The sequence below is a fragment of the Triturus cristatus genome, chromosome 6, assembly GCF_964204655.1.
Source record: "Triturus cristatus chromosome 6, aTriCri1.1, whole genome shotgun sequence".
Lineage (NCBI taxonomy): Eukaryota > Metazoa > Chordata > Amphibia > Caudata > Salamandridae > Triturus > Triturus cristatus.
The window spans coordinates 1,470,713,599-1,470,741,164 of NC_140589.1; the positions used below are offsets into that span (position 1 = coordinate 1,470,713,599).

General features: G+C 47.6%; 1 protein-coding gene across 2 annotated transcripts; it reads right to left on the reverse strand.

Annotated features, from left to right (window-relative positions):
• Positions 1–18,498: 18,498 nt before the first annotated feature.
• OTX1 (orthodenticle homeobox 1) lies at positions 18,499–26,960 on the reverse strand. Of its 2 annotated transcripts, none has more exons than XM_085612562.1 (5): positions 26,848–26,960; positions 24,678–24,748; positions 24,182–24,377; positions 22,971–23,122; positions 18,499–20,478 (listed from the first exon to the last, which is right to left on the reverse strand). In XM_085612562.1, the coding sequence occupies exons 3-5, from the start codon at positions 24,276–24,278 to the stop codon at positions 19,753–19,755; spliced, it is 975 nt and encodes a 324-aa protein (XP_085468688.1). In that variant the 5' UTR covers positions 24,279–24,377; positions 24,678–24,748; positions 26,848–26,960; the 3' UTR covers positions 18,499–19,752. The 2 variants fall into 2 exon arrangements, with proteins under 2 accessions (XP_085468688.1, XP_085468686.1); XM_085612560.1 differs by lacking the exon at positions 26,848–26,960 and adding an exon at positions 26,632–26,708.
• Positions 26,961–27,566: the final 606 nt, after the last annotated feature.

The following is a 27,566-nucleotide window of genomic DNA, read 5'->3' on the forward strand; positions in this document are numbered from 1 at the left end:
AGTATTATGCGTTGTAATGGTATGCGTTGTAATGGTATGCGTTGTAATGGAATGCGTTGTAAGTGTAGTTTCTAAAAATGCGTTGTCATTGCATGCGTTGTAAAATCATGCTTTGTAATTGATGTTGCGATGTAAAAACTGCGTTGTAAAGGCATGTGTTGTAAATGTTTGCGTTGTAACGTAACTTATTCCGTTCCATATGCCTATGACGCGTGTAATGGAGAACAGAGGTTTTTCGCCACCAAATAATCATACAAGCTGGGTGGTCCATCTAGAATTTTTCTCATTCTTATTTTTTTCCACAGTTTTAATTGAACCTCGGGGTGCATGTAAATAGCACAAGAGTAATACTGATCCACATGAATTAGAGAGTGGAAAAGATAAGGGATTTTGGTTGATCTACAATTAAGAACGCAACAGAGTAAGCGTGGTAAGTTCACATGAATATCATTAACTGTAATGACAAGTTAACCCCTGAAGGAGAAAGGGTCTTCATGTTAAGTATACTTATCTTTGTCTGCAGAGGTGTGACCCGACAAGATGGGGGTTTAACGGAACGAACTAAATAGCACATGTCCGCATTGTAGTAGTAAGTCCCATTCCTAATATGATTATACAAAATGCGTCAGGAATTGAGATCGAATTCAATAATAACATAGGGCTTAATTTTGGTTACAGAATTGGGACCCAGAATTTGTGGCGGGCCTCTGGGGGAACGAGGTAATTAGCAGATCCCCACACCACAGCAGTAAGTTGCATTCTTGAATATTTTTTTTTAAACAAGAAGAGGCTCAAACTCCACTAATAAAATAACTCAAAGTTGTGTTCTAATGTTTTATTATCCTAGAAAGGATCACAACTCCCTAAAAAGGTGAACTGAGTGGATTGATTCAGGCCACTACTGCACGGAAGAATACATAGTGTCCAAGAAGGTGAAAAAGGTAGTTATATGACCTCATGGGGTCTACTAGTTGGGCAATATAACTAAGTAGCCTAAGATGTTGAAATAAAAAAAAAATCTATAAACCCTGGTAGATGGGGTAGTATGCATCCTAAAGTGATCTCTGCTCCCACTGTGCTTGATTTAAAGTGTAGCAACAGACAAGGAGGTATCACTGCTCCAGCTACGCGTGCAAAGTTGCAAGTATAGAGTGTTATGTGGGTAGTTGCTGTTAAGAAGAATGATCTGCACTAACACACAGCTGAGCCTTATTTGTAAGCAAGTTCACTCTTGGGTCAGGCAATAGGAAATTGAATCTGATTTTTCTTTTCCCCTAGAAATTGTGTATGTTTTGTAATATTGTGTCCTGAAGAAGGTGGAGTAAACCACTCCAAGTACCACTGAAACGTTATGTCGACAGTGTCTGTCTTAATCAATTTGTTCTTATAAATTGTTTTCATATATAGTTTTTAAATTGTGTCATAATCTGTTTTAAATTATCGGATAAATATGAAATGTATTTACTTGTGCAAATCTCATGATCTAAAAGATGTATTAAGAATTGTGAAATTGTGTGAAATATGTTTTAATACACATGTATGATTTTATGAAAAGCACAGAATGTGATTGCATAAAATAAATATAGATATTCAACTATACACAGCAAGATAGTTGTTTGTGTTTTTTAAGGAATGTTTGATAAGGCTCTTTCATTGCATGCATCTGTGTTTAGTGCATTTTCGTTGCCTCTTGGTAAGCAAATGTATATCCCACTCGAGGCAGTTGCACCAAAGAGGACCCTCTTTTCAGATTAGCAATTAAAGGAAAAAACATTGTAGGTTGGCAAGATTTGGCCAAATTAGGTTTGAGGCTTGTTCCAGGTTCACATACACCTGTGGTTGTTAATAATGCACTCATTGCATTTACAGAAGATAATGTAGAGATAATGTAGACAAAAATGTGGTTAGAATTATACAACATTTTGCAGAAGTATTTAATGTCGAAATCGGTGCCACTCGCAGGTTTGAACATTTGACTAAACTAAAAAAAATGCGATACCAATTGTCTTCAAAGTTAGACCAATACCTTTAAGTGTCAAACCAGATCTCAATAAACTTTTTGACAAACTTACAGAAGAAGGTGTTATTACAAGTACTGACTCTTCTGAATGAGTCAGTCACTTACTGGCACATGCATCAACAATGCCATTTGCGATTCCTTATTAGCGAAAAATAAGGATTCGCTAATAAAGAATAGCAAAAGGCTATGCATGTAGAAATCGCTTAAAAAATAGCGATTTTCTAAACATTCCTTAATTACGACTCACAAATTGCGAGTCGCAATTAAGGAATACCTCCCCATTTATTCCAGAGGCCCATAGGAATGAATGGAAAGACATTCTCAATTTGCGATTCTCAATTAGAGACTCGCAAATTGAGAATACAATTTCAAGGGTGCCAGGGTGTCAAAAGGACACCCTGTTGCACCCCTGAAATCTGCATATGAGTACATATTGCACACACACATGCCCCAAGGGCATGTGTGTGTGTAAAATGGAACTTTGAAAAATGCACTTTATTGCATTTTTCAAAGTTTTTGCAAATTACCATGAAGTTCAACTTCATGGTAATTTGCTCCCCCTATTAGCGAAATCGCTAGTTTTTTTTACTTTAATGCATTGCATTTAAGGAATCTCAATTTACGATTCCTTAAATGCAATGGCAATTTAAGTAATCGCAATTTAGAGATTACTTAAATTGCGAGTTTTGCATTTGGGATGATGCATCCCAAATGCAAAAATACCGGTCGCAAAGGGGCAGATTCTGAGAATCTGCCCGTTTGCGACCGGTTTTTACGTTGATGCATGTGGGCCATAGTGATAGTATGCAAAAAGACAGGAGACATCTGGCTATGTCAGATTTACGCACGATTATTATGAACATAATTGTAGAATGCGCCCAAAAAAATCTAAGACTTATTGGCTAACATTGGTAATGAGAAATGATTTTCTCTGTTAGACTTACGATCTGCATACTATCAAATGCCACTCGCTGCAAAATCACAGAAAGTAACCACATCTGTTACACCTTTCAGGGCATACAGGTTCTGGAGGTTATCGCTTGGTCTTGCATCCACAGTGAGTGTATTCAAAAAGTTGACAGATACCATTTTAACAGGAATAGATGGGATACAAGTATATCAGGATGAGGATTTGATCTTTGTCTGAGATGATTCAGGAACATAATGTGATCCTGTAAAAGATGTTAAGTGTCTTCAAATAGATTGGTAACACACTTCAAAGTGAAAAATGTCATTTCCTAGCACAAGAACTGGATTATTTGGGTCATTGTATCATCTCTACTGGAATTAAAGCTATGTTTTCTCTCTTCCAGGTGATAGTAGATGTTACACCTCCCAAGGATAAAGACACTTTGAGGTCCTTCTTAGGAATGATTGAATATTATTCTAGATGTAACCCTCGGTTATGCTCTAGTGGTCCAACCTTTGCGCAATCTCCTAAGGAAAGGAGTAAAGTTAGAATGGAATGAGGCTGACAACAAGCCTCTCGTAAAAAAAAAATTAAAAAATAATTTCAGCCCTAGCACTGTCACCTTTTAAGACTGGTCATAAATGCAAGATCACGGTTGATGCCAGTCAAAAAGGTTTAGGTGCTGTGGTCTCACAGTGGATTAATAACAAAGAACAGGCCATTGTCTTTGCCTCTCGATCTTTAAAACATGGAATACTACACTACAGCACCATCAAGAGGGAAGCATTATTCATGGGGGATTGGAAATTTCAAAACGTTTGTATGGGGCACGCATTTTGAAATCCTTACTGATCACAAACAGCACATTGGCATGTTGACTGGAAATGGGTCTGGTAAGGCCTCAGACAGGCTTGTCCGGTTGTTGTCCCACTTAAAGGAATTCAATTTTACCATCAATTGCATTTCTGGAGGGAAGAATGAGAGGGCTGATGGCCTTTCATGGGTGCTAGTGAATGTTCCCTCTCAAGATGAAGAATTGGAAGGATTCATATGTGTGGTAGCCTTGGCTGAGGATTTATTGAATTCCACAAGACTCGTTTCCTTGGATAAATGGATGAATGTGATAAAAAAGGACATAGTTTTGTCAACAGTAATGAACTTTGTCAGAAAAGGCTGGCCCAAAGAAAGATCTGTGGCATCGTCCCCTAAACCATTTGCACAGGTGGGGAGTGAATTACCCATCATAAAAGGTATCTTGATGATAAATATTGTTGGTGGCCATGGATACTCCATCTTTTTTCGACAGCAAACATGCTTTGAAAGACAGAAACATTCAAGTTGCAGATTGGGTGATGATTAAAAGTTCAACTAGAGTTAAAAAGGGTGAATCGATGTATTCTGCACTGGTCCAAATAGTTAAAGTTTCTAAAGATTCTGTTTTACTCAACAAGAAAGGAGGATGGAGAAAAAGATGTTTGGTTAAGTTGTCTCCTGAACAAGCTAGAAAAGTCAACTAAGTAAAGGAACTTTGGACGAGGAATTATGTAAGGCTTCTTTCTGGTTCTCAGAAAATGCCAATACCACTATGCCCACTGGTTCAGATTCCGTTTATTCTAATTCCCAAGAACTTGATTCTGGAAGAAACAATAGCTCAAGCATTCGAGATAGTACTTCCGCTTCTACTTGCTTGGGTATCTCTGATACTGATGTTTTGAGGAATTAATATATTACTCCTGCTGACCGAACAAACTCTGAGTTTCCTAAACAAAATGGTAGAGTCACTCGAAATGTTTCCATGCCTGTGAAATTTGATATTTTAAGGTTTCGGTGGCAAGTTCCACATACAAGCTGTTTCTGTGTTTTTCTATATGTAAAGGGAAGATGTTGTAGTGTAATGAATGTAGTCCTATCTTTATTTTGTGTACATTTACACTCACCTGTCACCGCACGTTTTCTTTTGTGTTACATTTCATGCTTCAGCTTTGCTCCCTCTGTGGGTTTCAACCCTAACAACCGGGGCAGTTGCAGTTGGAGCTCGTAGGAAGAGGAGCTGCTGGACAAGGGCTCCTATTTTCTGGAATAAAAGTTTTTTTTCTTACCTGCTTTGATGCATCATTCGCTCCTCAGCATGTCATGGGGCGAGGCTTGCAAGGGGAGAGGCACGTGTTCACCAGTGATGTGTGAGGGAGCTAGAAAGATACGTGTGTGCGATGTGTCGGCGCTGTAAGAATGGACGAGTCTATTCGGTGATATTTGGTGGGGGTTGGGGTGGTAGGGTTATCAGTGGGGGTAGTAATATCAGGAAAAGCGCTGGCAGTGGCGTGATGTCCAGTCTTTCATAATTGAGGCGAGGGTAGGATTATTAACACATGTAGTGGGTCAGGAGTGGACTGGCCCACTCGGTGATAACTGGGGGGCTGGGGGATAGAATTGTTAGTATATGTGATGGGACAGTGCTTCTACTGGGGAGCGGCCCACTCGGTGATGGCTGGATGTGAATTGTTAGTGTGTGTAATGGGGCGGTGCGGGACTTGGGACGGGTCTACTGTGTGATATTTGAGGGGGGAGTAAGAAATGTTGGGATGTGTAATGTGCCACTGCGGGCATTGGATGGGAGCGTCCACTCGGTGCTATCTGAAGTGAGAGTGAATTCTTAGTACGTGTGTTGGGACTGCTAGTAGTGGTGGAGGGGCGCGTCCACTCGGCGTTATCTGGAGGGGGGGTTATAATTACTCGCAAGTGAGATTGGACAGTGTGTGGGTGAGACGACCACACGTCACCAGAACAGGGAGCTGTTTGAACGCGACACGACCCACTCTAGGGGGCGACGCGCGTGACGGCGGGTGGGGGTCTCTTGTGTGGGGGAGGGGTGGGGGTCTCTTGTGTGGGGGAGGGGGGGTCTCTTGTGTGGGGAGGGGGAGCTCTAGAACTGTTGAACCTCGTCGGGGCAGCGCCTGGAAGAATGGGGCGCTTTGCACAGCTGAAGGGAGTGGAGAGTGCAGCGTTGGGGAGAGCTGGGATGCTCGCAACACGTGGGTTTGTTGTCTGGTCCGTCGCCCTCGCCTGCCTCACACCACGTCTTTGCAGATAAATCACCAAAAACGAATGTGTTTTTGATTAAAAAGACGGCCGAAATAAGCTGGTCTGATGATCGCGTGTGTGGAGCGGTGGCGTGTGAATACTACAGTGTGTCACTTTACAGAGAGTTTTTTTAATTCGTCTCGTGGACGCTGTTTGACATTAAGAAAGGGTGTGGCGTTACTGGCGACTTAGGAACTGGGCAACCAAGTTCTAACCCCAGCGTCGACTCAACATCCTATGATTCTGGGCAAATCAATTACTCTGCCTAAAAAAAAAAACCGTGTGTGATGTAACTAGTGCTCACGTAGAGCGCCCAACCCACTGGGTCGAGTTCTCGCTATAGAAAAATGCTAAATAAATAAATATGGTAAGGACCCGCTTGCTGCATTTTAATGAGGAGATCGCACCAAGCATCCGTGTGGGTAACGAACTGAGCTAAAAGAGGGCAGCGGACTTGTTACCGCACACTCCCCCAAATGCTCTGAGCCGGAAAGATGTGTATTGCGAAGTCCGAGCAGGTGTACCTGTGGAGTGTGGTCGGGGTCCAGCAAACAGTAACCCGGAGGGAAGATCGGAGGAGCAGTCAGGGGCCGAACCGGAACGCTGCATGAGTACCAGCGTGTGCCGAAGGGAGGTTCTGGCAAAACATCTTATATAATACCAAAAAGAGATGTTGAGTGTCCTAATGGTGAAGAGTTTGATTTGTGGAATACCCCGGGCACGCATACCACACCTCGTCGTTGTGTAATTTAAGTACTGCTGTTTACCCCGTGATGTTTGTTTATACCGTGTTTGTCAAAACCTAAGACAACGGAAATCCAAACATGAACCGTGGTAAAAGTCCCGTTCTGCATCGGTGCCGTGCAGGTTGCCACTGACTGGCGTTCATTTCTCAAACGTCTCGTATATTTTCTGTCTGAGAGGAAAGATCAGAGGATGAAATAAAAGCTGGCCAAGAACACGTGTAAAACGTGCCACACGAGCCGTGCTCGGGATATTCAGTCATTCCGTGTGATCGTCAGCCCTTCTCTCGTTTGAGTTATTCTTGACGCAGTCACGAAGTTCGTTAATGTTGGACTTTGCTTACATTCTCTGCGCTTCAAAATTGTAAAGTATCCCTCATAAAATTAATATATGATGTTTTTGTATTTTTAACAACGAGTTGTACGTCCTGGTCCTGTAACTGGAAGGGAGGGGGCAGGCAGATGCTCCCGGATCAGGGTGGGGGCTGGCATTTTTCTGGGGTGCCCCTTGTACTTCCTCGTCCACACACGGGGTGTCCGCGGAACGTCGCGGTGTACACAGTAAGCAGCCAGGTGCGCGACCAGCGCTTCGGGAAAAGCAAAACAGAGAAAAATAATCCGCGGTTGCCGCTCACTTCACAAGACAAATGTGTATTTAAAAGCACTCCTAATGTGGCCGATTAATCAGCGGATTACAGGTTCCTCTTGTGTTTAACTTGTGAAAACGTAATCTTCGTGCATTTCCTGTGTTTTGGGGAATTGTTAGTTCTACCGTTCAACAAAGTTTTGAAAACTTTCTGTTTGAACATCGAACCGTGCCGCTGTTGTTGGTCCAACACGCTAGGGTACATTCGATTATTTAGTTCTATAGAAGTGATGAGCTATAGAAGAGCTGATTATATATTTATTTGGCGAGCTTCGTCTAGGCAGTGGCGTCTCTAGAAGTGTTTTTGGGGGTCACACAGATCAATCTAGTGGGCCCACATACAAATAGCACACACATATTACTGAAGATGTTTACATCTGACTGTATGTATATATCTAGATCTATATACTTATAGGCGCACACATATATATAGAAAGTCAGACTTACATATTTTAAGAAAATATGTAGGCTCGTGTATTGCCTTAACAAACGCTGCTTTGCGGTGAATGTAGTTGGACAAAAGTGTGTGGCAACGGGTAGTGGATAGTTTTCGATGTTGTTCATCAGCTGGGGTGGGGGTATCTGGCTCTCCCCTCTAACGACGCCACTGGTGAGGGCCACCCCCGCGTGTTTGCTGCAGCCACGTAAACACTGGTGACGCAAGAAGGGTACAGCCCGGGTGGGATGGGTATTCTCTATGCGTGCGTGGTTCAAGTGCAGCCCTAAGGGTATTGACGTCAACTCTTGTTTGTGTTGCAGTTTCCTTTATCAATCCAGGTATGTTTAGTTTTTACTCGTTTAAGAAAATGTTGGGTTATTTTCCTTTTTACATCTTTTCCAGTACGCGAAAGTTTGCAGGCTAATTTGTCTTTGAAAGTTATACAATTATGGTTATTTTCTTGTTATTTTCGCTGTCCCGGAAAACCCTGGGTTAGATTGTTTTTTTACTTGTCGCACTAATCGTGGATTATAGATTTGTATTTTTAATCCACGGAATCTGAAGTTACTGTTTTGCTTGATTGTCTCTGGCTATTTTTCCTGGTTTGTTTTCCTTAGCTCAGAAATTCTGTTTCTCTTAGGTTCTCGATTGGCGTCCACGAAAGTCAAGAATTATTTTCTTGGTACTTGTCTCAAACCGTATTCTGTTTCTACTTCTTGTTGTTTCTTAAAGCAGTGTTCATTTTGTTTATACCGTTTGCCGCCTCTGTGATTTTGCGATGATCCTGCTGCGGTTTGTGGAAACGAGGGTCATTTCTTTGGGTCCAGGCACCCCGGCCTACTCCCGTGCCCCGCTTCCCCGCCCCGTTCGGCCCCCTATCCCTCGCTCGTTGTAAACCAGCATTCAAAGTGCGGGGCGCACACTGGCGCATTCCCCGCAGAAGACATGCCAGGCCTAGCTCTCTCAGCCCCGTCTCTGACACTGGCTGTGATGTACAGGCCACCGGTCCGACGCCGGCGCAGCCTTCCATCTTTCCGAGGCCCGGTAACATGCGTGCCATTCAACTCGACAGTAATACCACCTACGATTTAAACACCTTAGAAAAGGTAGGAGTGAGGCGTACATGTATATATATGTATATATATATATTCAAAGAGAAATATCACATCTCGTGTTGAGTAAGGGGCGAAACTTCAACATGCTTATATATTTATTTTGGTTTAAATGTAGCGGGTCATACCCTCCATGTTGTCATAGCGCTTTACAGAGTAGTGTCAGTTCAGGAGCTATAGTTAAGTAAATCAACAGACCTGTAACGAAACAGTACCTGGGGTGTCCCTGGTTCGAAGAAAGTATTATATTAACGGTATTAAAAGTGTAAGTATTTGAACCCATGGAACGCCGTAGAAACTCGCTCTTTTAGGGGAATATCTCTGGACTGGTTTATTTTAAGTCAACAAAACGGGGAAGGAGTAAAGGTGACTTTTGGCTCATTCCTTAAGTCTAGCATCATGTATTTCCTTATGCGATGGCCCCTCCCCTTTACTGAATCTGGAACTGACCCCGGTCGGATCCTCTTTTTACTTCCCTCTGTCAATGCCCCCCCCTCCCAACCAATAACTGCTCCATACTTACCTCTACACTGCTTTCTTCATTGCGGTTTGCCCGCCTCTCCTCTACCCCCTTATCACAGTGTGGGAACGTCCTGCACAAGCAGGCGTACTCTCATTCACGGTTATTAATTCGTCGATTGACTCGTTACCACTGGTACCAAAAGGCGGGCAGTGCGCATTTACTTTGATTTCCCTTTAATTTGACATCGAAAAGAAAACGATGGGTGCGTTGGCAGGGCCCGTTTGCCATGCTACCTCGAGTGGCTTCGCTACTTGTGAGGTTTTGCACTTTGAACCCCGTGTCGTTTCCGGGAGTTACAATTTTGAGCGCACATTTCTTTAAAATTCAAGTTGTGTGAGCTGAGCCTAGAAGACGCCAGATTCTTCGTTCACACCCTCTTCTAGAGTCACAAGCACACCACACAGCCCCGAGGAGGGTACACTGAGGAAAGACTGGCAGTGCCCGTGCACGTGGTACTCTGAGGGACGACTGGCAGTGCCCGTGCAGGCGGTACCAGCCTTAAGGAGGGTACACTGAAGGAAGATTGGCAGTGCCCGTGTGGGCGGTTCCAGCCCTAAGGAGGGTACACTGAAGGAAGATTGGCAGTGCCCGTGTTGCTGCCTAAATTAAAGTAGCACAGTTGTGGTCTGCTTGTTAACCCACAACAAACAAACAACTGTTCGTAACAACTTGTTTTTCTTGCCGCGTCTGGAGGCGCGGTAAATGTGAGGCGGCGCCAGTCTCCAATGTGATGCTCCTCCATTGGCCGAGCTCTGAAGGATGAAGAGCTGAGGCGGCCTCGGCGGGACTCGAACTCGTGCGATGCGGGCCATACAGATGTGAAGGACCAGGGTTCAACGCGGTCCTTGGGCCACCCTGCGGTGTAACAGGGGCTTCCACTTCCACAGTGCCTGCATCAAGGGCCCCCACCCCCTGCGTGCGTCCGAACACAGCTGCTACGCAGTGTGCACTGAGCTCCGGTGGACTCTGGGCACATCTTCTTTACAGGGTGCATTGCGCCCGTTAGCAGTCAATGCGCTTCTTTACAGTGTGCACTGAGCTCCGGTGGACTCTGGGCACATCTTCTTTACAGGGTGCATTGCGCCCGTTAGCAGTCAATGCGCTTCTTTACAGTGTGCACTGAGCTCCGGTGGACTCTGGGCACATCTTCTTTACAGGGTGCATTGCGCCCGTTAGCAGTCAACTACCTCGAAACACGTGTCCAGGGATGGCACACGCCACGCATACTTGCATTCACACTCGAGCATAGGTGTATCCGCCGACGCTGACCTTCAGGGACCATTTTCATTGGGGGAACACGACTGGTAGGTGTAGCAGTGTGCGACCAATCTGGTTTAACTTTATATTCAGGCTCCCTTGAGCCGGTGGAGTCGACGGACTCATGGTTACGCACCTGCGCGCTACGAGAGGTACTAGACCTGATAACGATTTTAGCAGCTTACACAGCAACCCCACACATTTTCCTACTCCCTGCTGACGAGAGGCAACTACCTCGAAACACGTGTCCAGGGATGGCACACGCCACGCATACTTGCATTCACACTCGAGCATAGGTGTATCCGCCGACGCTGACCTTCAGGGACCATTTTCATTGGGGGAACACGACTGGTAGGTGTAGCAGTGTGCGACCAATCTGGTTTAACTTTATATTCAGGCTCCCTTGAGCCGGTGGAGTCGACGGACTCATGGTTACGCACCTGCGCGCTACGAGAGGTACTAGACCTGATAACGATTTTAGCAGCTTACACAGCAACCCCACACATTTTCCTACTCCCTGCTGACGAGAGGCAACTACCTCGAAACACGTGTCCAGGGATGGCACACGCCACGCATACTTGCATTCACACTCGAGCATAGGTGTATCCGCCGACGCTGACCTTCAGGGACCATTTTCATTGGGGGAACACGACTGGTAGGTGTAGCAGTGTGCGACCAATCTGGTTTAACTTTATATTCAGGCTCCCTTGAGCCGGTGGAGTCGACGGACTCATGGTTACGCACCTGCGCGCTACGAGAGGTACTAGACCTGATAACGATTTTAGCAGCTTACACAGCAACCCCACACATTTTCCTACTCCCTGCTGACGAGAGGCAACTACCTCGAAACACGTGTCCAGGGATGGCACACGCCACGCATACTTGCATTCACACTCGAGCATAGGTGTATCCGCCGACGCTGACCTTCAGGGACCATTTTCATTGGGGGAACACGACTGGTAGGTGTAGCAGTGTGCGACCAATCTGGTTTAACTTTATATTCAGGCTCCCTTGAGCCGGTGGAGTCGACGGACTCATGGTTACGCACCTGCGCGCTACGAGAGGTACTAGACCTGATAACGATTTTAGCAGCTTACACAGCAACCCCACACATTTTCCTACTCCCTGCTGACGAGAGGCAACTACCTCGAAACACGTGTCCAGGGATGGCACACGCCACGCATACTTGCATTCACACTCGAGCATAGGTGTATCCGCCGACGCTGACCTTCAGGGACCATTTTCATTGGGGGAACACGACTGGTAGGTGTAGCAGTGTGCGACCAATCTGGTTTATCTTCTTTACAGGGTGCATTGCGCCCGTTAGCAGTCAATGCGCTTCTTTACAGTGTGCACTGAGCTTCACTGCAGGATGAACGGATATTCTCTTCTGTATGCACGGAGTTCCACTAAAGTGTAAACGGCTGATCTCTACAGTGTGCACTGAGCTCCAGAGTAGTTCGAACGGATATTGTATACAGTGTGCACTGAGCTCCACTGCAGGATAAACATATTCTGTGCAATGAGCTCTACTGCAGTGTGAACGGGTATTATATTCAGTGTGCACTGAGCTGCACTGCAGGATAAACGGATATTTGTACAGTGTACATCGAGCTTCACTGCAGTATAAACAGCTATTCTCTCTAGTGTACATTGTGCTCCACTGCAGTATGAACAGATTCTCTACGGTGAGCACTACTGCAGTGTGAACGGATGTTCTTTGCAGTGTGCATTCAGGTCCACTGCAGTGTGAACAGAACTTTTCTGCAGTGTGCACTGAGCTTCGCCGCAGTATAATCGGATATTCTGTACAGTGTGCACTAAGCTCTACTGCAGTATGAGCGGCTATTCAGTGCATTGTGCATTGAGTTCCCCCACTGCAGTATAACTGGATATTCAGTGCAGTGTACATTGAGCACCACTGCAGTATAACCGGATATGCTCTACAATGCACACTGTGTAGAATATCCGGTTATACTGCAGTGGAGCTCAGTGTGTGCTGTAGAGAATACCCGGTTATACTGCAGTGAAGCTCAATGTACACTGCACTGAATATCCGTTCATACTGCAGTGAAGCTCAGTGTACACTGAGCCCCACTGCAGTATAGATGGGTATCTTTTCTACAGTGTGCACTGACCTCCACTGCAGCATAACCGGATATTCTGTAGTGTGCAGTGAGCTCCACTGCAGTATAAACGGATATTCAGTGTAGTGAGCTCCACTGCAGTATAAATGGATATTCTCTACAGTGTGCACTGATCTCCACTGCAGTATGAACGGATATTCAGAGCAGTGTGCATTGAGCCCCACTGCAATATAACCGGATATTCTCTGCAGTATAGATGGGTATCTTTTCTACAGTGTACACTGAGCTCCTGCTGCAGTATACCCAGATCTTCTCTACAGTGTAGACTGAGCTCCGCTGCAGTATAACCGGATATTCTCTACAGTGTACACTGAGCTTCAATGCAGTATAACCAGATATTCTCTACAGTGTACAATGAGCTCCACTGCAGCATAACCGGATATTCTCTACAGCGTATACTGAGCTCCACTGCAGTATAGATGGGTATCTTTTCTACAGTGTGCACTGACCTCCACTGCAGCATAACCGGATATTCTGTAGTGTGCCGTGAGCTCTACTGCAGTATAAACGGAAATTCAGTGCAGTGAGCTCCACTGCAGTATAAACGGATATTCTCTACAGTGTGCACTGATCTCCACTGCAGTATGAACGGATATTCAGAGCAGTGTGCATTGAGACCCACTGCAATATAACCGGATATTCTCTGCAGTATAGATGGTTATCTTGTCTGTGTAGACTGAGCTCCTGCTGCAGTATAACCGGATCTTCTCTACAGTGTACACTGAGCTCCTGCTGCAGTATAACCGGATCTTCTCTACAGTGTAGACTGAGCTCCGCTGCAGTATAACCGGATATTCTCTACAGAGTACACGGAGCTCCACTGCAGTATAACCAGATCTTCTCTACAGTGTACACTGAGCTCCTGCTGCAGTATAACCAGATCTTCTCTACAGTGTACACTGAGCTCCTGCTGCAGTATAACCGGATCTTCTCTACAGTGTAGACTGAGCTCCGCTGCAGTATAACCGGATATTCTCTACAGAGTACACGGAGCTCCACTGCAGCATAACCGGATATTCTCTACAGCGTATACTGAGCTCCACTGCAATATAGATGGGTATCTTCTCTACAGTGTACACTGTGCTCCGCTGCAGTATACAGTGTACCCTGAGCTCCGCTGCAGTATAACCGGATCCTCTCTACAGAGTGAATTGTGCCCAACTCAACAGCATACTTTGGTTGGTGGAGCAGTCTGGACACACCTGAGGGGGTGTATACGTTCAATCTAAACACAAACATACCCTGGATGATGGGGGCGATTTATCACAGGGATAACATCCTACTCACTGGAATTTAACGGGAGCGACAAACTATATATATATATATATATATAATGCAGATGTATCCGCAAGTCATAGTAAATACCCTGCACGTTTTCCCCTTGAACCTCCAGGAGGTTTGACCAGCCGAAATGACTAAAGGCGGATGACTACTTCCTCCTGCAGTTAATTCGACGGAACTCGGAATTCTGACCCCTGCGCAAACATGGGTTCGCCATTGAACAGGGAACTCTGACGTACTCAGAATCACGGGTGCACGTGCTCAGGATCCGCTTTAAGTTAGCTTGAGTGTCTCCAGGAGCCAGGCTCGCGGAGAAGTCTTTTCCGTGGTCCAGGTATTATTCTGCCAGCAATGAAGCGCGTTTTCCTCGGCCATCGGATGTGGTCTCACGGACGGGCTCCTCCAGGCCCACGAGCGCAAGGCCGTCCAGAGAGAGGTCTACCTACCATCGGCGCCCTCTACTCCTCCTGAAGCGTCTCTTTAGTCACAACTGAGGAGGAGGAGAGCAGCGGGCGCTTCCAAGGGCCAACCGTGGGGGCGTCGATGATCCGCGGCAAGGCTCCCGGGCCGCTATTATTAGCGGGCCTTTAATGCATTTGTGCGCAACAACAAAGCACCCAAGAGAGTGTGACAACCGGCAAGTACTGTGTGCTTTCAGTTTATTTATTCCAAATAGGCGAAGGCCGTGCTAGGTGGGGCGGCACGGCCTTAGATGCAACGAGATCGGCACAGTGCTGCAGGGAGGGGTGCAGTGTTTGAGATGGTGGTATGCAGTGCTGCAGGAAACGGTGCAGTGCTGCGGTGGATGATGCGCGACAGAACTACAGGGAGCGGTGCAGTGTTTGTGAAGGTGGTACCCTGCTGCAGGAAACGACAGTGCTGCAGTGAAGGATGTGCGTGCGGCACGTGCTGCAGTGAGCGGTGCAGTGATTGTAATGTGTGATGAAGGTGGTATGCGTGCTGCAGGAAACGGTACACTAGAGGAGGTGACACATGGGCTACCGGAAGCGGTGCCGCGATGCAGTGGAGGTGGCAGGTGTGGTGCAGTGGAGGCGGAGGGACTGGTGCTGCAGGGGAGGTGGGACGCTTGCTGCAGGAAGAGCTGCAGTGCTAGTAGCAAGTGTGTAGCAGTGGCAGTGCAACGCGTGCTGCAGGAAGCAGTGCAAGCGGTGGGACGCGTGCTGCAGGAAGCGCTGCAGTGCTGGTAAGTGTGCAACAGTGGAGGTGGGGCGCATGCTGCAGGAATCGGTGCAGGTCTGGTAGCAGGTGTGCAGCAGTGGAGGTGGGACGAGTGCTGCAGGAAGCGGTGCTGGTAAGTGCAACAGTGGAAGTGGAGTGCGTACTGCAGGAAGCGGTGCAGTGCTGGTAAGTGTGTAGCAGTGGCAGTGCAACGCGTGCTGCAGGAAGCAGTGCAAGCGGTGGGACGCGTGCTGCAGGAAGCGCTGCAGTGCTGGTAAGTGTGCAACAGTGGAGGTGGGGCGCATGCTGCAGGAATCGGTGCAGGTGTGCAGCAGTGGAGGTGGGACGAGTGCTGCAGGAAGCGGTGCAGTGCTAGTAAGTGTGCAACAGTGGAGGTGGAGCGCGTGCTGCAGGAAGCGGTACAGTGCTGGTAGCAGGTGTGCAGCAGTGAAGGTGGGACGCGTGCTGCAGGAAGCGCTGCAGTGCTAGTAGCAGGTGTGCAGCAGTGGAGTTGGGACGCGTGCTGCAGTGCTGTTAGCAGGTGTGCAACAGTAGAGGTGGAGCGCGTGCTGCAGGAAGCGGTGCAGTGCTGGTAGCAGGTGTGCAGCAGTGGAGGTGGGACGCATGCTGCAGGAAGCGGTGCAGTGCTGGAAGTAGGGAGTTGCGCAGTGGAGGCGGCAGATGTACAGCGGTAAGCGGCAGTGCGACAAATGAAGTGGAAAATGTACTGCAGGGAGCGCGGCAATGTGGCTGTGAAGGTGAACGCGTGCGGCCGCAAGCGGTGCAGTGAAGATGGTACAACCTGCCCAGGGGGGGATTTGACGAGGAGTTGGTGAGTTTGGGGCAGAAGCGCTGCACCCCTTACTCCAGCGATGAACCAGCTCAGGCTGTGGGGCTGCAGTAGGGAGGAGGCCTGCAGGAGCAGGCCCGTGGTGGCGCGAGGAGGAGCGCCTCGTCCTCTGCCCGGAGTTGGCACCTCGCTCCCCAGCATGCCCTTCCACTGGGTGCTGACGCTTGTTTGCTGCGTGACTACGGGGCTGGGTGTCTGAACAGCGAGCGCTTCAATCAAGCCGACTACATTAAAAAAAAAAAAAAAAAAAAAAAAAAAAAACAATACACAAACTGAAATAGGCAGGAAATATAACTTTTTGTAAGCTTTACTTTCCTGGACACCGGTTGATCTTGCATGTGAGTGGCAGCTTGTACTGAAATGGGGTGGGGACAGCAGGCTATCCTAGTACAAGCGTGCGCGGGGGGCACCCAGGGACGTGTGGCACACACAGGCCTAAAAGGCGCACTGGCAGCGTGCAGGCCTGGTGCCTGCATGGAGCACGCCTAGACACTGGCCTCTTGTGTGCCTCAGCCACGTCACTCCAGTCTCATTGGCAAGGATTATCAAGGTCTCAAGATACCCCAGAGCGCAGTCCATCTCTCGTGCCAGGGCGAACGGGTGAAACCAGGGACACGTCCATCCCTGGCCATTGTTGAATGCTCGCGCACTCCACCGGCGCAAGGGCCAGGAAATAGCTATTGTTCGGCGTTACGCAGCTATCCCAGATACGAAAAACCCCACAGACATACGTTTACCCACAGTGGGTTGTTTGGGGTTTATATAGCAGTCATGGCTTCTTTCAGCAACTTCGTGGAGGGCGAAGCCAGCGCCAGACATGCAAATATAAAGTGCAGGCACCTCTCTCTCCGAGAAACGCAGATAGGCCCAAAATCAGAAGCACTACAAACCTGCCGAGAAGTGCCAGCACTCTCCCTTTTAAGTCCGAGAAGCGCATGTGTCCTGCCCCGTTTTTTTGTAAACGGCCAAGCACCAACATACATTTAGATGTGGGTCAGGATTGAGGCGAGCCCCAACTGAGGATAAAAATCATGTTTTGGGAGTGCTTTGCAAGCGACAAATTCAGAGCATGCTGCGTACTGTGCCTGGCGCCCGGGATCTTGTAGACAACAACCGCGGGCTGTGAGGCGCTATGTTTATCTCAGCGCTGGGCCCTAATGAAAGCTTCTGTATGCGGTGTGTACATAGGGATTTGGAGCCTGTGCTCACTGTGAATCACGGTGCTCGGGGATGGTTTACAGAACAAAGGAGCGTCTAAGAGGACGATCACCTGCCAAGGTGAGCCCAGCATTCACTCGAAAACTAAACTCCAGTTGTCTTACAGGAAGTATGCACCGGACGTAAAGAAATGGGCGACAAGTTGTGACAGTTACAGCATGTGTATCAGGCCCTGCGAAGATTATATTTCTATGAAGCGTACAGGAGCTTTCCAAGGCCCCTTACCATGTCAAACTCGACCCGGTACTACTTTTTCGGCCCTCCGAAGGAGGTGAGGCCGGGTACAGAGGGAATCGAATCTGGAATTCGAGATACTGCTCCCAGACACCTCCCATCCTGGCGCTAGGCGGGAGTAAGTACGCCATCCCTGCAAAGAGTGCTCATCAAACCAGAAGGAAACATGTTTAGTTTCCCCCGTGGGGTTAATCATTCTATTTTAAAGTGCCCCAGAAGTAAGGCGGCGCTAGAACTCAGAGTTAAAGACAGTGCGAGTTCACAGGATTCTAAACTTTAACAAGGGGCAAGAACGATTCATTTACAAAAACAACCGAACGAAATGCGTGCTTACTGCACTGTGCGAGCTCTTCGCTTCCCGTATCTTTGCGAGTTAGGAGGTTATTTGGTAAAGAGCACTTCAAATGAATACTTTAAATCTAACTTCCGTTTAGGGTGCATTTACAAGCGCGTGGAAAATTCTAGTAGTTGCATCCAATGAATATTGATACAAAAAACAAACTCAGTCTTCACTTTATCCACGGCAAAAAAAAAAGTACATTTTTCTGTGGCATTCGTAAAATAGAGCATGGAAAAATAAGGATGCGCCTGGATTTGAAAGAATAAAAGTCCTCAGAGCGCCGAAACTTTGACATCCATAAGCAAGAGTTGCCCACAGCCTGAAATAAGATAGGGTCTGCAGGGCTCTGGAGTGTCTGCAACCCCTCACATACCTACGTTATATGTATTTCGTCCACGGAAGTTACTGTAATCTCGAGAACACACAGTGAATTGTTTCCCACAGCAACCCAGAAAGCAACAGACCCGACAGTGCCATGCGGTTACTACTCCTTGAAATGACGTTGCACACACAGCAGCTGGTTTAATAGATTGCCTTTTATTATATGGGTATGTAAATAGGGGGATGCCTTACACTGGAACACGTCATTGTAGAGGCCGCCATGGTTTTACGTTTATAAAAACACATTATTGCCCTCTCCGTCCCCTTAAAGAAGGGCCTATGGCCAGCCCGGACCAGTAGCAAGTGCTCGTGGACTGTAGTCCGGTGAGGAGGAGCAGGTCAGAAACACTAGACAGGTGGCTTCGAAAAAAATACAGGACGTAGGGAAACTAAAACCCCCACCTCCAACACACGAACCGGCCTTTTAAATCACCTGAATCCAACAACAGTCCCGAAACTGCAGTACCCTTTAACAAAAAGCGTGGCCCTATTTGCTTACATGAGTAGACACCTCCCCCCTCGAGTGCTTTACTGCCTCCTTTAGACTTATTCATATTTTAACCTGTTCCATATTTTAACCTGTTCCAATAGAACTTGCTTTCTTTGTAATAAGTAATAAATACAAATCGGTGTTGTAAACCTTGTAAGATTACAAGATTATATCACTTTTGGTTTCGGTATAAGGAGAGGGATTTCGCAGATTTCCCAGATTTAAAGAGTAGACCATAATCTTTAAAAGTATGCACCCGATAAAATCAACTAAAATAGTGGCCCCTGGAACGGGCCTAAATTATTTACAAACTTCCAGCTGCTTCAGGCAGCAAGAGTATATGCAGTCCAACATCATATAGCTCCATAAGTGAACGTTTATCTATACAAGTGTGATGCAGGATGAAAAGCCCAAGTGACATTCACCTCTTCTCCACATATACATCTATTGATTTAAGTGGCATGATCAAAGAGCATTTTGGGCAGAACCTGGGCAAGTGACCTGGCAAAGAAAAACAAAGGGGGTCTTCATGTGCCATACATTCGGTTTCCTTTAAAAACTAAGACACAGGAGGCAGTCCTTTTGGTGAGACCACCACAGTCCATACCCCTAATACCTCATGTCGAATAAATAGTCATCTGGAAAATGTAATTGCAAGTAGTACACTGCTTCGAGAAAGATGGACTCAACGAACATTGTTGAAAGTTAATAGCCGCCCAGACTCTGGAAAGTGAAGAAGTTAACAATATCCACATTGAAGCAGGTGCAAAAAAAGTTAGTTGTTTTTTTTATAGGAATCATCCATATTGGTTGAAAATCATCCGTTTTCCTTGGGAACCTCAACGACACAGAAGCCAATTGCCCATGAGAAGAAAAAAGGGTACCAAGAGTCCATGGTTCCCTACAAGACCTGAAACCTCCAGGAGGCCTGGTCCTTGTAGTCCAGGCAGTCTGGAGAGTTGAAATTGAGTTTCCAGGAGGAAGCTGCGCTTTGCTCCTTGTAATCCAGGCAGTCGGGGGAGTTGAAGGGCAGTCCTGAGCTGTAGCCCTGGTGATGGTGGTGGTGATGGTGGCTGGAGGACTGGCTGAGGTGGTGATGGTGGTGGTGGGCCGGCATGGAGGCAGGCGCCATTGGGCTAAGCTGGTGGTGGTGCGAGTGCATGGGTGCCAGGTAGGAGCTACAATCCACCCCTCCGAAGTAAGGCGAGGCGGCCGGAGGGTAGGCCTGGCTGTAGCCTGGTGCTTGGCCATAGGACATGGGGTAGGAGGCTGCAGCGGAGCCCGAGCGCTGCATACATGAACCCCCTTGTTCCGGGGCAGCCGAGCCGGGGGAGATGGAGGCCGGGCTCCAGATGGACGACGAGGAGGTCGGAGGGTTGCTGCTGCCACCGAGGGGAACCAAGGCCGGGTTGCCGAGAGCCGGATGCGTGTTGTTGGAGGCGCTGGAGCTCGAAGAGGACGACGAGGCGGAGCTGGCGGCGGCTGGCGGGGTGTACTGGCCGCTGCTCTCCGAGCCCGAGCTCTCCCGCGCCGGCGAGGCCTTCTTCTTGGCCGGGCGGCTCTTGGCGCCGCTGCCGTTCTGTTGCTGCTGCTGTCGGCACTTGGCCCTGCGGTTCTTGAACCAGACCTGGAGGAGACACAAAATACAGGGGGTCAGGCAAGGGCGAATCATTCTGTAACATCTCTCAAACACCGGCACTTTAGCACAGACTTTAGCACCGCTGGGGGGAGCCCTCTGGAATTTGAGGAAAGATCCCCCATGTATTCCCTCTAGGACAATGCATACATTTTCACTGCTCTGGAGAAGGTGCCATTTTGACAGGACACTGTCCCGAGGCCTGCTTAAACGTAGCCATATTCGGAGCAGCACCCTTCAAGATGGCGCCCGCCTAGCGCACAGAAGATGGCCGCTCCCTGCGAAAGTCAAACTACTGGCTGGTCAGCCGGAAATGACGCCCAAGCACCTTAGCTGCGCACCCAACATATTTTACCCAATCGTAAGATTAGCACAGGCCCAACACACAGCAAGACCTGCGTGTTTTTAACACTTTGGGCCTGGGTGAGTGGGATGTATAATCGAACTCTGTAAAGCAAAATTTTACAAAAAACAATGGCTTGTTAAACTTTAAGATTACACGTGGAGTCTGTTTAACGCCGAACAGGTTGTGCTGGGTTAAGTGGGAAGACGACTTCTGTGCATCAGTTTAAGTTCACGCACCCACAGGGTCTAATAAGAATTGTACAAGGTTTTAAATGCATAAAGTGTTTTTTTTTTTTTTTTAACAGATGTAGGGCAACCCTTACATATTACTGGATGCACTCTAACACATCCTCACATTTGGCCCTGAATGATAAATAAGGTCATTACAATTTTAAAAATCAAGACTAATCTACTCCAGTCGGATACGGCGATCTCTCGTGGTCCCTACAACTTTCACTTCTGAGAATAAGCATTGCACTTTAACATTTGGATCGAATGTAGTAAAACTAATTTTCAATTAACCTGTGGCAGAGAATGGGGGACTGCAAGAAATAGTACTTAAACATAGATAAAGCATAATACTAATAAAAAATTAAAAAATACTTGTTTGAGGTCTTTTCTAGAAAACTATTTCTAGTCCTAGTTTTCTGCTCAGTAAAACAGAAAACTACACTTTGTAAAATAAAACAAAAGTAATTTATAATGTGTGTACACACACACTTACTGAATGGAAAATAAGTAACCGTAGATCTTAAAGTCCCAGTTTTAAAATATCCCGCTGTGTCCGAATAATTACTGCTCGGTCTGGGCCTCTAACCCAACACGAACTGTTCAAAGCACGTTAACTGGAGTATTTGTTGCCAAAGAATCAATTCCTATATGTATTTTGGGTTGAATGTCATAACGATATTCAACATACGAGTCTAAAACGAAGAACGTTAATCAGAATAAATTTGTTTAGATAAAAATGCGGTCAATGACATTTACAGACAAAAAAACGCCACTAACTAGAGGTCTCCTGATAGAACCCTATATGGAATCATAGAAAACGTATACTGCTTTCCAATTGATTTTTTGCTACCTGCATAAGAAAAAGATCTTAAAGGAGAAAGACGGGATTTACCTGTGTGTGTATGCATGTATATATATTTATTAGCCGATTAGAATTCGCAATGCATCAGTTGGGCCGTTTTGTTGGAAACTCTGGGCGGTGTGTCATGTTCGTCCATTAATACGTCACCCCCGTCCATGATTTTAATGGAAGAGTGGCCGAGTGTAACTGGTCACCCTGCATATTCACCGAGGCACCTGGTGCAAATTCAACCGGTAGTGCGCGGCACTCACTCGGGTACTCCCTTCCTGGTCACTTGACCTATGAAGTACTTTAAAATCGGCTGCCATCGCGCCTTGCCAAGTATGGGCAAAGGAAGGTATATTATTAATTCATACCCACTGTATAAATAAACTTTACTTTGACGCCGTGCCCACTTTAAACATGTTTGCGCTTTTAGCCGCAATAATACGTCGACAGACACTAAAAGACGACAAAAAAACAAAAACATACGCGCCTAGTAACCCAAACTGTGGCTCCCACGGTAAGGCAGGTGTGAATTCACCACACTTCACAGGCACAAAAAAAGTGTAAGAAACAAGGGCGAGCGTGTGTGTGTGTGGGAGAGGTGGTCGCGAGTATGCAGCAGTGTGTTTAACAGGTGCCCAGGTCGGGGTCTGCCAGCTCGGGGGGGGGGGGCACGTTTGATGCTGTATCCAGGCATCAAAGGAGGCTGGGAAGGGCGAGGTGAATGGGACATTGAAAAACGGGGGTTGGTGGGTTTGATGGGGTGGTGAAACAGTGTCTGAGAGAAGTGCGTGGTGCGGATGCCTTGTAACAAGTCTTCCAAAGTATAAAGAGGCATCGGCAAGTTTTGGGAGGGCATAGAGAGTTGGAGCAGAAAGTACTGCTGAATCCAGGTAAAAGGGAGGTGTGGAGACTAGCTATGTCCACACGTTTATATGGGGAGCGCGACGGACAGGCAGAGTGTGGCACACTGACGCACACGGGCGGTCGGGGACAGAAAGACGCACATGGCCAGCGAGTCGCGCAGCAGCGGTAGAAAGGCGCCAGGCAGCCACGGCACCTGGACACGGCTCTCCGGCAGGTTGATCTTAAGGGCCACCTCTTCCCGCATGAAGATGTCCGGGTAGCGGGTCTTGGCGAACAGCGCCTCCAGCACGTCCAGCTGCGAGCGGGTGAAAGTGGTGCGCTCCCGGCGCTGCTTCCGGGGGGTGGCTGTGAGGAGAGGGAGAGAGCTTCAGCCAGGGGTCACAGTCAACAATATCAGTAAGAGCAAAACACCACCGGCCCCATACCAACCCCGTCACGAATAGCAGCCAGGTGCACCCCCACACAGCAACATCGATAAGAGAAAGACACCACACCGGACCACATACAAACACCGGCATAAATGAGCCAGGCAAACGCACAATCAATGAGAGACCACCACCGGGCCCATACAAACACCGTCACGAATAGCAACCTGGCGCACCCACACACATCAATAAGAGCAAAACACACCACTAGCATAAATGATAGCCAGGCGCACCCACACACAACATCAAGAGTAAACCACCACAAACTCAACCGGGCAACATACAAACACCGGCCTAAATAGCAGCCAGACGCAGCGACATCAATGAGAGCAAGACACCACCCGCCACCAGGCCACATGCAATCACCATCACGAATAGCAGCCAGGCGCACCCACACACATCAATGAGAGCAAAACACCACACACACCACCGGCATAAATAGTATACAGGCTCATCCACATAATTAAAAACACCAAACACCACCGGGCCACATGCAACCATGGGCATAAATAGTATACAGGTGCACCCACACACATCAATGAGAGCAAAACACCAAACACCTCCGGGCCACATACAAACACCAGAATAAATCACACCATACACACACCAGTACCCCTCGTACACGCAGCAACAGCACCAATAACTAGAAAAGTATGCAGCAGCGGACTCCAGGCCCACAGCAAAACTAGTATGAATACTAGCAATACGAACCACACACACTAGGCCTCGCACACACCGAACAGCGCCAGGGTACTGTGTGCAGGACCACTGATTTGCACTAGGGTTAAAAACGGTTAAAGTTGGACAAAGGCTCCACCGCACAGGGGCACCCACCATTTATTAATATGTTTACTCTCTGTTTTATAAATAAACCATCAATTAGTTTATGGTAATAAATAAGGGCTGGTGATTTAAAAGTAAAAATAAAACGACAACGGTGAGATTTTCCGCCAGCATGGCACGCTCACACCCCCCTTACCCGGATACCCCACCGAGGGGTGCAGCAGGTCCATGCCGGCTCCGCTCAGCCCCAGGCCGCTCATGCCGTAGGGGGGCTGTTTGAGATAGGACATCATGCTAAACCCCTGAATGGTGCCGCCGGGTCCGCACCCGAAAAGAAGGGGCCCGGGCAGACGAGGCTCTTCTCTCTGGCGCGTCACAACGTCTGACAAACCCTGTTGGAAAAAGAAGCGAAAACAATAGTTCACTGAAAAGTGTATACTATTGTCTGCGTCATTGAATGTCATGTTTGAGAACTCTCTGGATAAGAATCGAGCGGCACCGACAGCGCCGTTATTATGCGTCAGTTTCACACACCGACTCGATGAAATATATTCACTAAAGGTATCAATACAACTAAAACATTCAGTTGAAATGTCTGCAAGGCTCACATCTGCAGTTTCTAAAAGGCTGGCTTTTTATTAGATGCTAAAGTTGCAATTCACGTTTTCCAACTCCAATAAGAGCAAACTCACTTAAATGTTTTTGGGGAGCATCGATAAACAACGCGGCGTCCAACGAGGGTGAAGCGGGAATGCTCTCCGCCCTGCAGGTCAAAAACAGACAAATTAGAAATTTAGCATGGAAACCAATAACCTAAAGTTAAATCCCAGACGGCGCTTTAATTATTATATTTTATGCAGATGTCGTCTGCACGCATAAAACAAGGTTTAGTATAAAGAGTTATTTCCTTTCGAAACCCCGGACACACCACTTATTTGCATTTGAGCCATTTCAGTTTGCACTGAGATATTCCACGGGCGGCCAGTTTATGTCAGAGTAGCACTGCATGGAGTAGTTTTGTTTTTAAACCTTACATGGAAACAAAAAAAATACGAATTTCATGCCCAAGTATTTTGTAGCTGAGCCGGAAACTCTTGAAGATTCCAATGCAATTTTAAAAAGGTATGACTCGGCTTATCAATAAATTACAACGCTTGAACAGCACAGACTCCACTTCATCAGGCATTCGAAAGATACGTGTAACAGAAGTGCGCCTATTTTTTAAATGTATATTTCATAGGCTAAAGTAATACATATAACTGATGCCAAAAGTCGAAGCTGTCGTTTACAAAAGTTAACATGTGAATATGAAAGAGGTACACCCTGACCCCGAGCCTACTTTCTTTAAAATAAAATAGCACTGTGTATAGGTTTAGAAATTTCTCATAAGGGCAGATTACACACACAAAAAACGTAATTCCAGGCCTGGTCTTTGACAACCTGTTGCACTCCACACCATGCAATCCCTCCTAATGGCTGTAAACGCTGCAATCAGAATATGAAAAGGCCATGGTGTGGAAATAAACACACACTGGCAGGTTTTAATTACACGAGCTGCTTTAATGCAAATGCCCCAATTACCTATGTTTACAATAACGCTGTTTTCCTACTACGAGTGCATAGGAAAAGGAAACAATGCATTACCCATCCCATCACGACAAAAGCACGTCTATCGATGGAAAATATAGATTGTATTTAGGAAAAAGGTGTGGGGACGTAAAAGCAGGTCGGGAGTCTAGAGAATGCTGCTAGGCCTAATTACCCCGCGGGCCAGTGCACAGGAGGGAGCAGCGGCCTTATCAGCAACAAAACATTCACCCCTCCAAAAGAGAAAGAAAACCGCCCCTCCAATTACCAGCTGAACCCACTCACTAAAGCGCACAACCGCCCCCTCTGCTCCTGCCAGGGCCGGGCCTCCCAGGAGAGTAGACGTCCTCGCACGGTAGTTATTATAATATTATTAAGGTTTTATATTAGTCTAGATCGAGGCCGTATATTGGAAAAACTCCTCAAGATGGGACATTGACGGCATTTTATAAGTCTCACAGACCACTCCTCATCTGCTAACACGCCAACAACAATTACTATAGTTTTGCCCCTTAAAGTGCGCAGGCAGCGTAAAGACTATACTTTAAATTCTAAAATTCGGGACCCCCTGACATTTAAATTAAGTTATTTCTTTCTCTCGATTTTCACACGCCCAGAAGGGAGAGAACCAGTCTGACAACTTAACAGTCACATCGCCTGGCGACAGGAGGAGGCAGGATTCACACCCGCACCACCACCCCACCTGCAGGCGCACGTCAGAAGGGCCCGAGAGCACAACAACACCACCGAGAAGCACAAATCACAAGTAAAGCACAACTATGTCCAAAGCCCGGAACTGTACTTTCTACATGACGGGGGCAGGTCCACGGAGATGGAAGAGGGTGGCAGGCAGCATTGGGCACACTTGAAATGGAGGTTTTGGTGGGGGTGGGAGGGGGCTCCGGCAAACTGCGCAAAAACTATGCATTTAAAGAAGAAAAAAAGCGTAAAACCGAACTTTGCTGCAGCTCTGCCTGAGAGGAGAATAGGTGTTTTTTTAACTGAATCGAGAGTAAACATAATTCGATACAGCTAGCAAAAGTAAATTACTTCCGATACCCTCACAACAGAGCAGCTGGAAAGTGCAATGCAAGTTGTGCTTTGCACCGCGGAAGTACAATCGGGGCAGTTTGGAAAGTAAGGCGCAGAAGCGAGAGTTTGGTCGGTACAGCTGCTGCCACGGAGCCCTCCCCCAGCACAGACACGCGGCCCTGCCCCCTGCGCCCAGAGATGAGCCAGGGGGCGGGGGCGCTGCTGCTGACGGCTTCGCGTTACCTGCGGTCGGTGTTGCTCGGCGGCCGGCGCTGAGGGTGATTGCCAGCCTCGGACTGATGAAGATTGATCACCTTCCTCAGGCCCCGCCCCTCTCACCGTGTGTGCGCGCGCCAGGCCCGTGCGTCACGCCTCCTGCCAGCCAACCCGGCGCCGGTTCCCATTCTGAGTGACATCCCTTCGACCAATGAAGCCGATCGCCTCGTGAGCTCCTCTCCCCGCCCTATGGTGGCTTCGCGTGGCGGGAGCCATCCTGGTGCCGGTGCCCAGCGGCAGCTGCCGAACCGTGGCCCGCGCGGACTGACAACCGCCGCGGTCCCCACCCGGAGCCCCGCGCATCCGCATTTCAGCCCTGTGCTAAAAGCAGAAACTTTATTTGCTCCACTAGTGAATACTTGGAGGAAGTTCACGCGAGGACAGTTAAGCGCCAGACAGTCTCGCTCCTCTTCGGAGCCTCTTCCCCGCCACCTAGATTTAAATAAAGTGTGCTATGACTCTCCGCGGATGCTGACCTCACCCTCGCGTAGATCGCTGCCTTCGAAACAACTTGCGGTCTGCGGACCGTGGATACCGTGGTGCCTAACAGTACCCGTCCCACGGGCTCCACGCGAGCCACCCCGGGATATCCCCGGCAGTAAATCACCTGGTGTTACGGACCACAGCTCTGTGACAGGCCGCGGCCCGAGCACTGGTGCTGCTCGGAGAGGCCGCAGAGGTGCTTC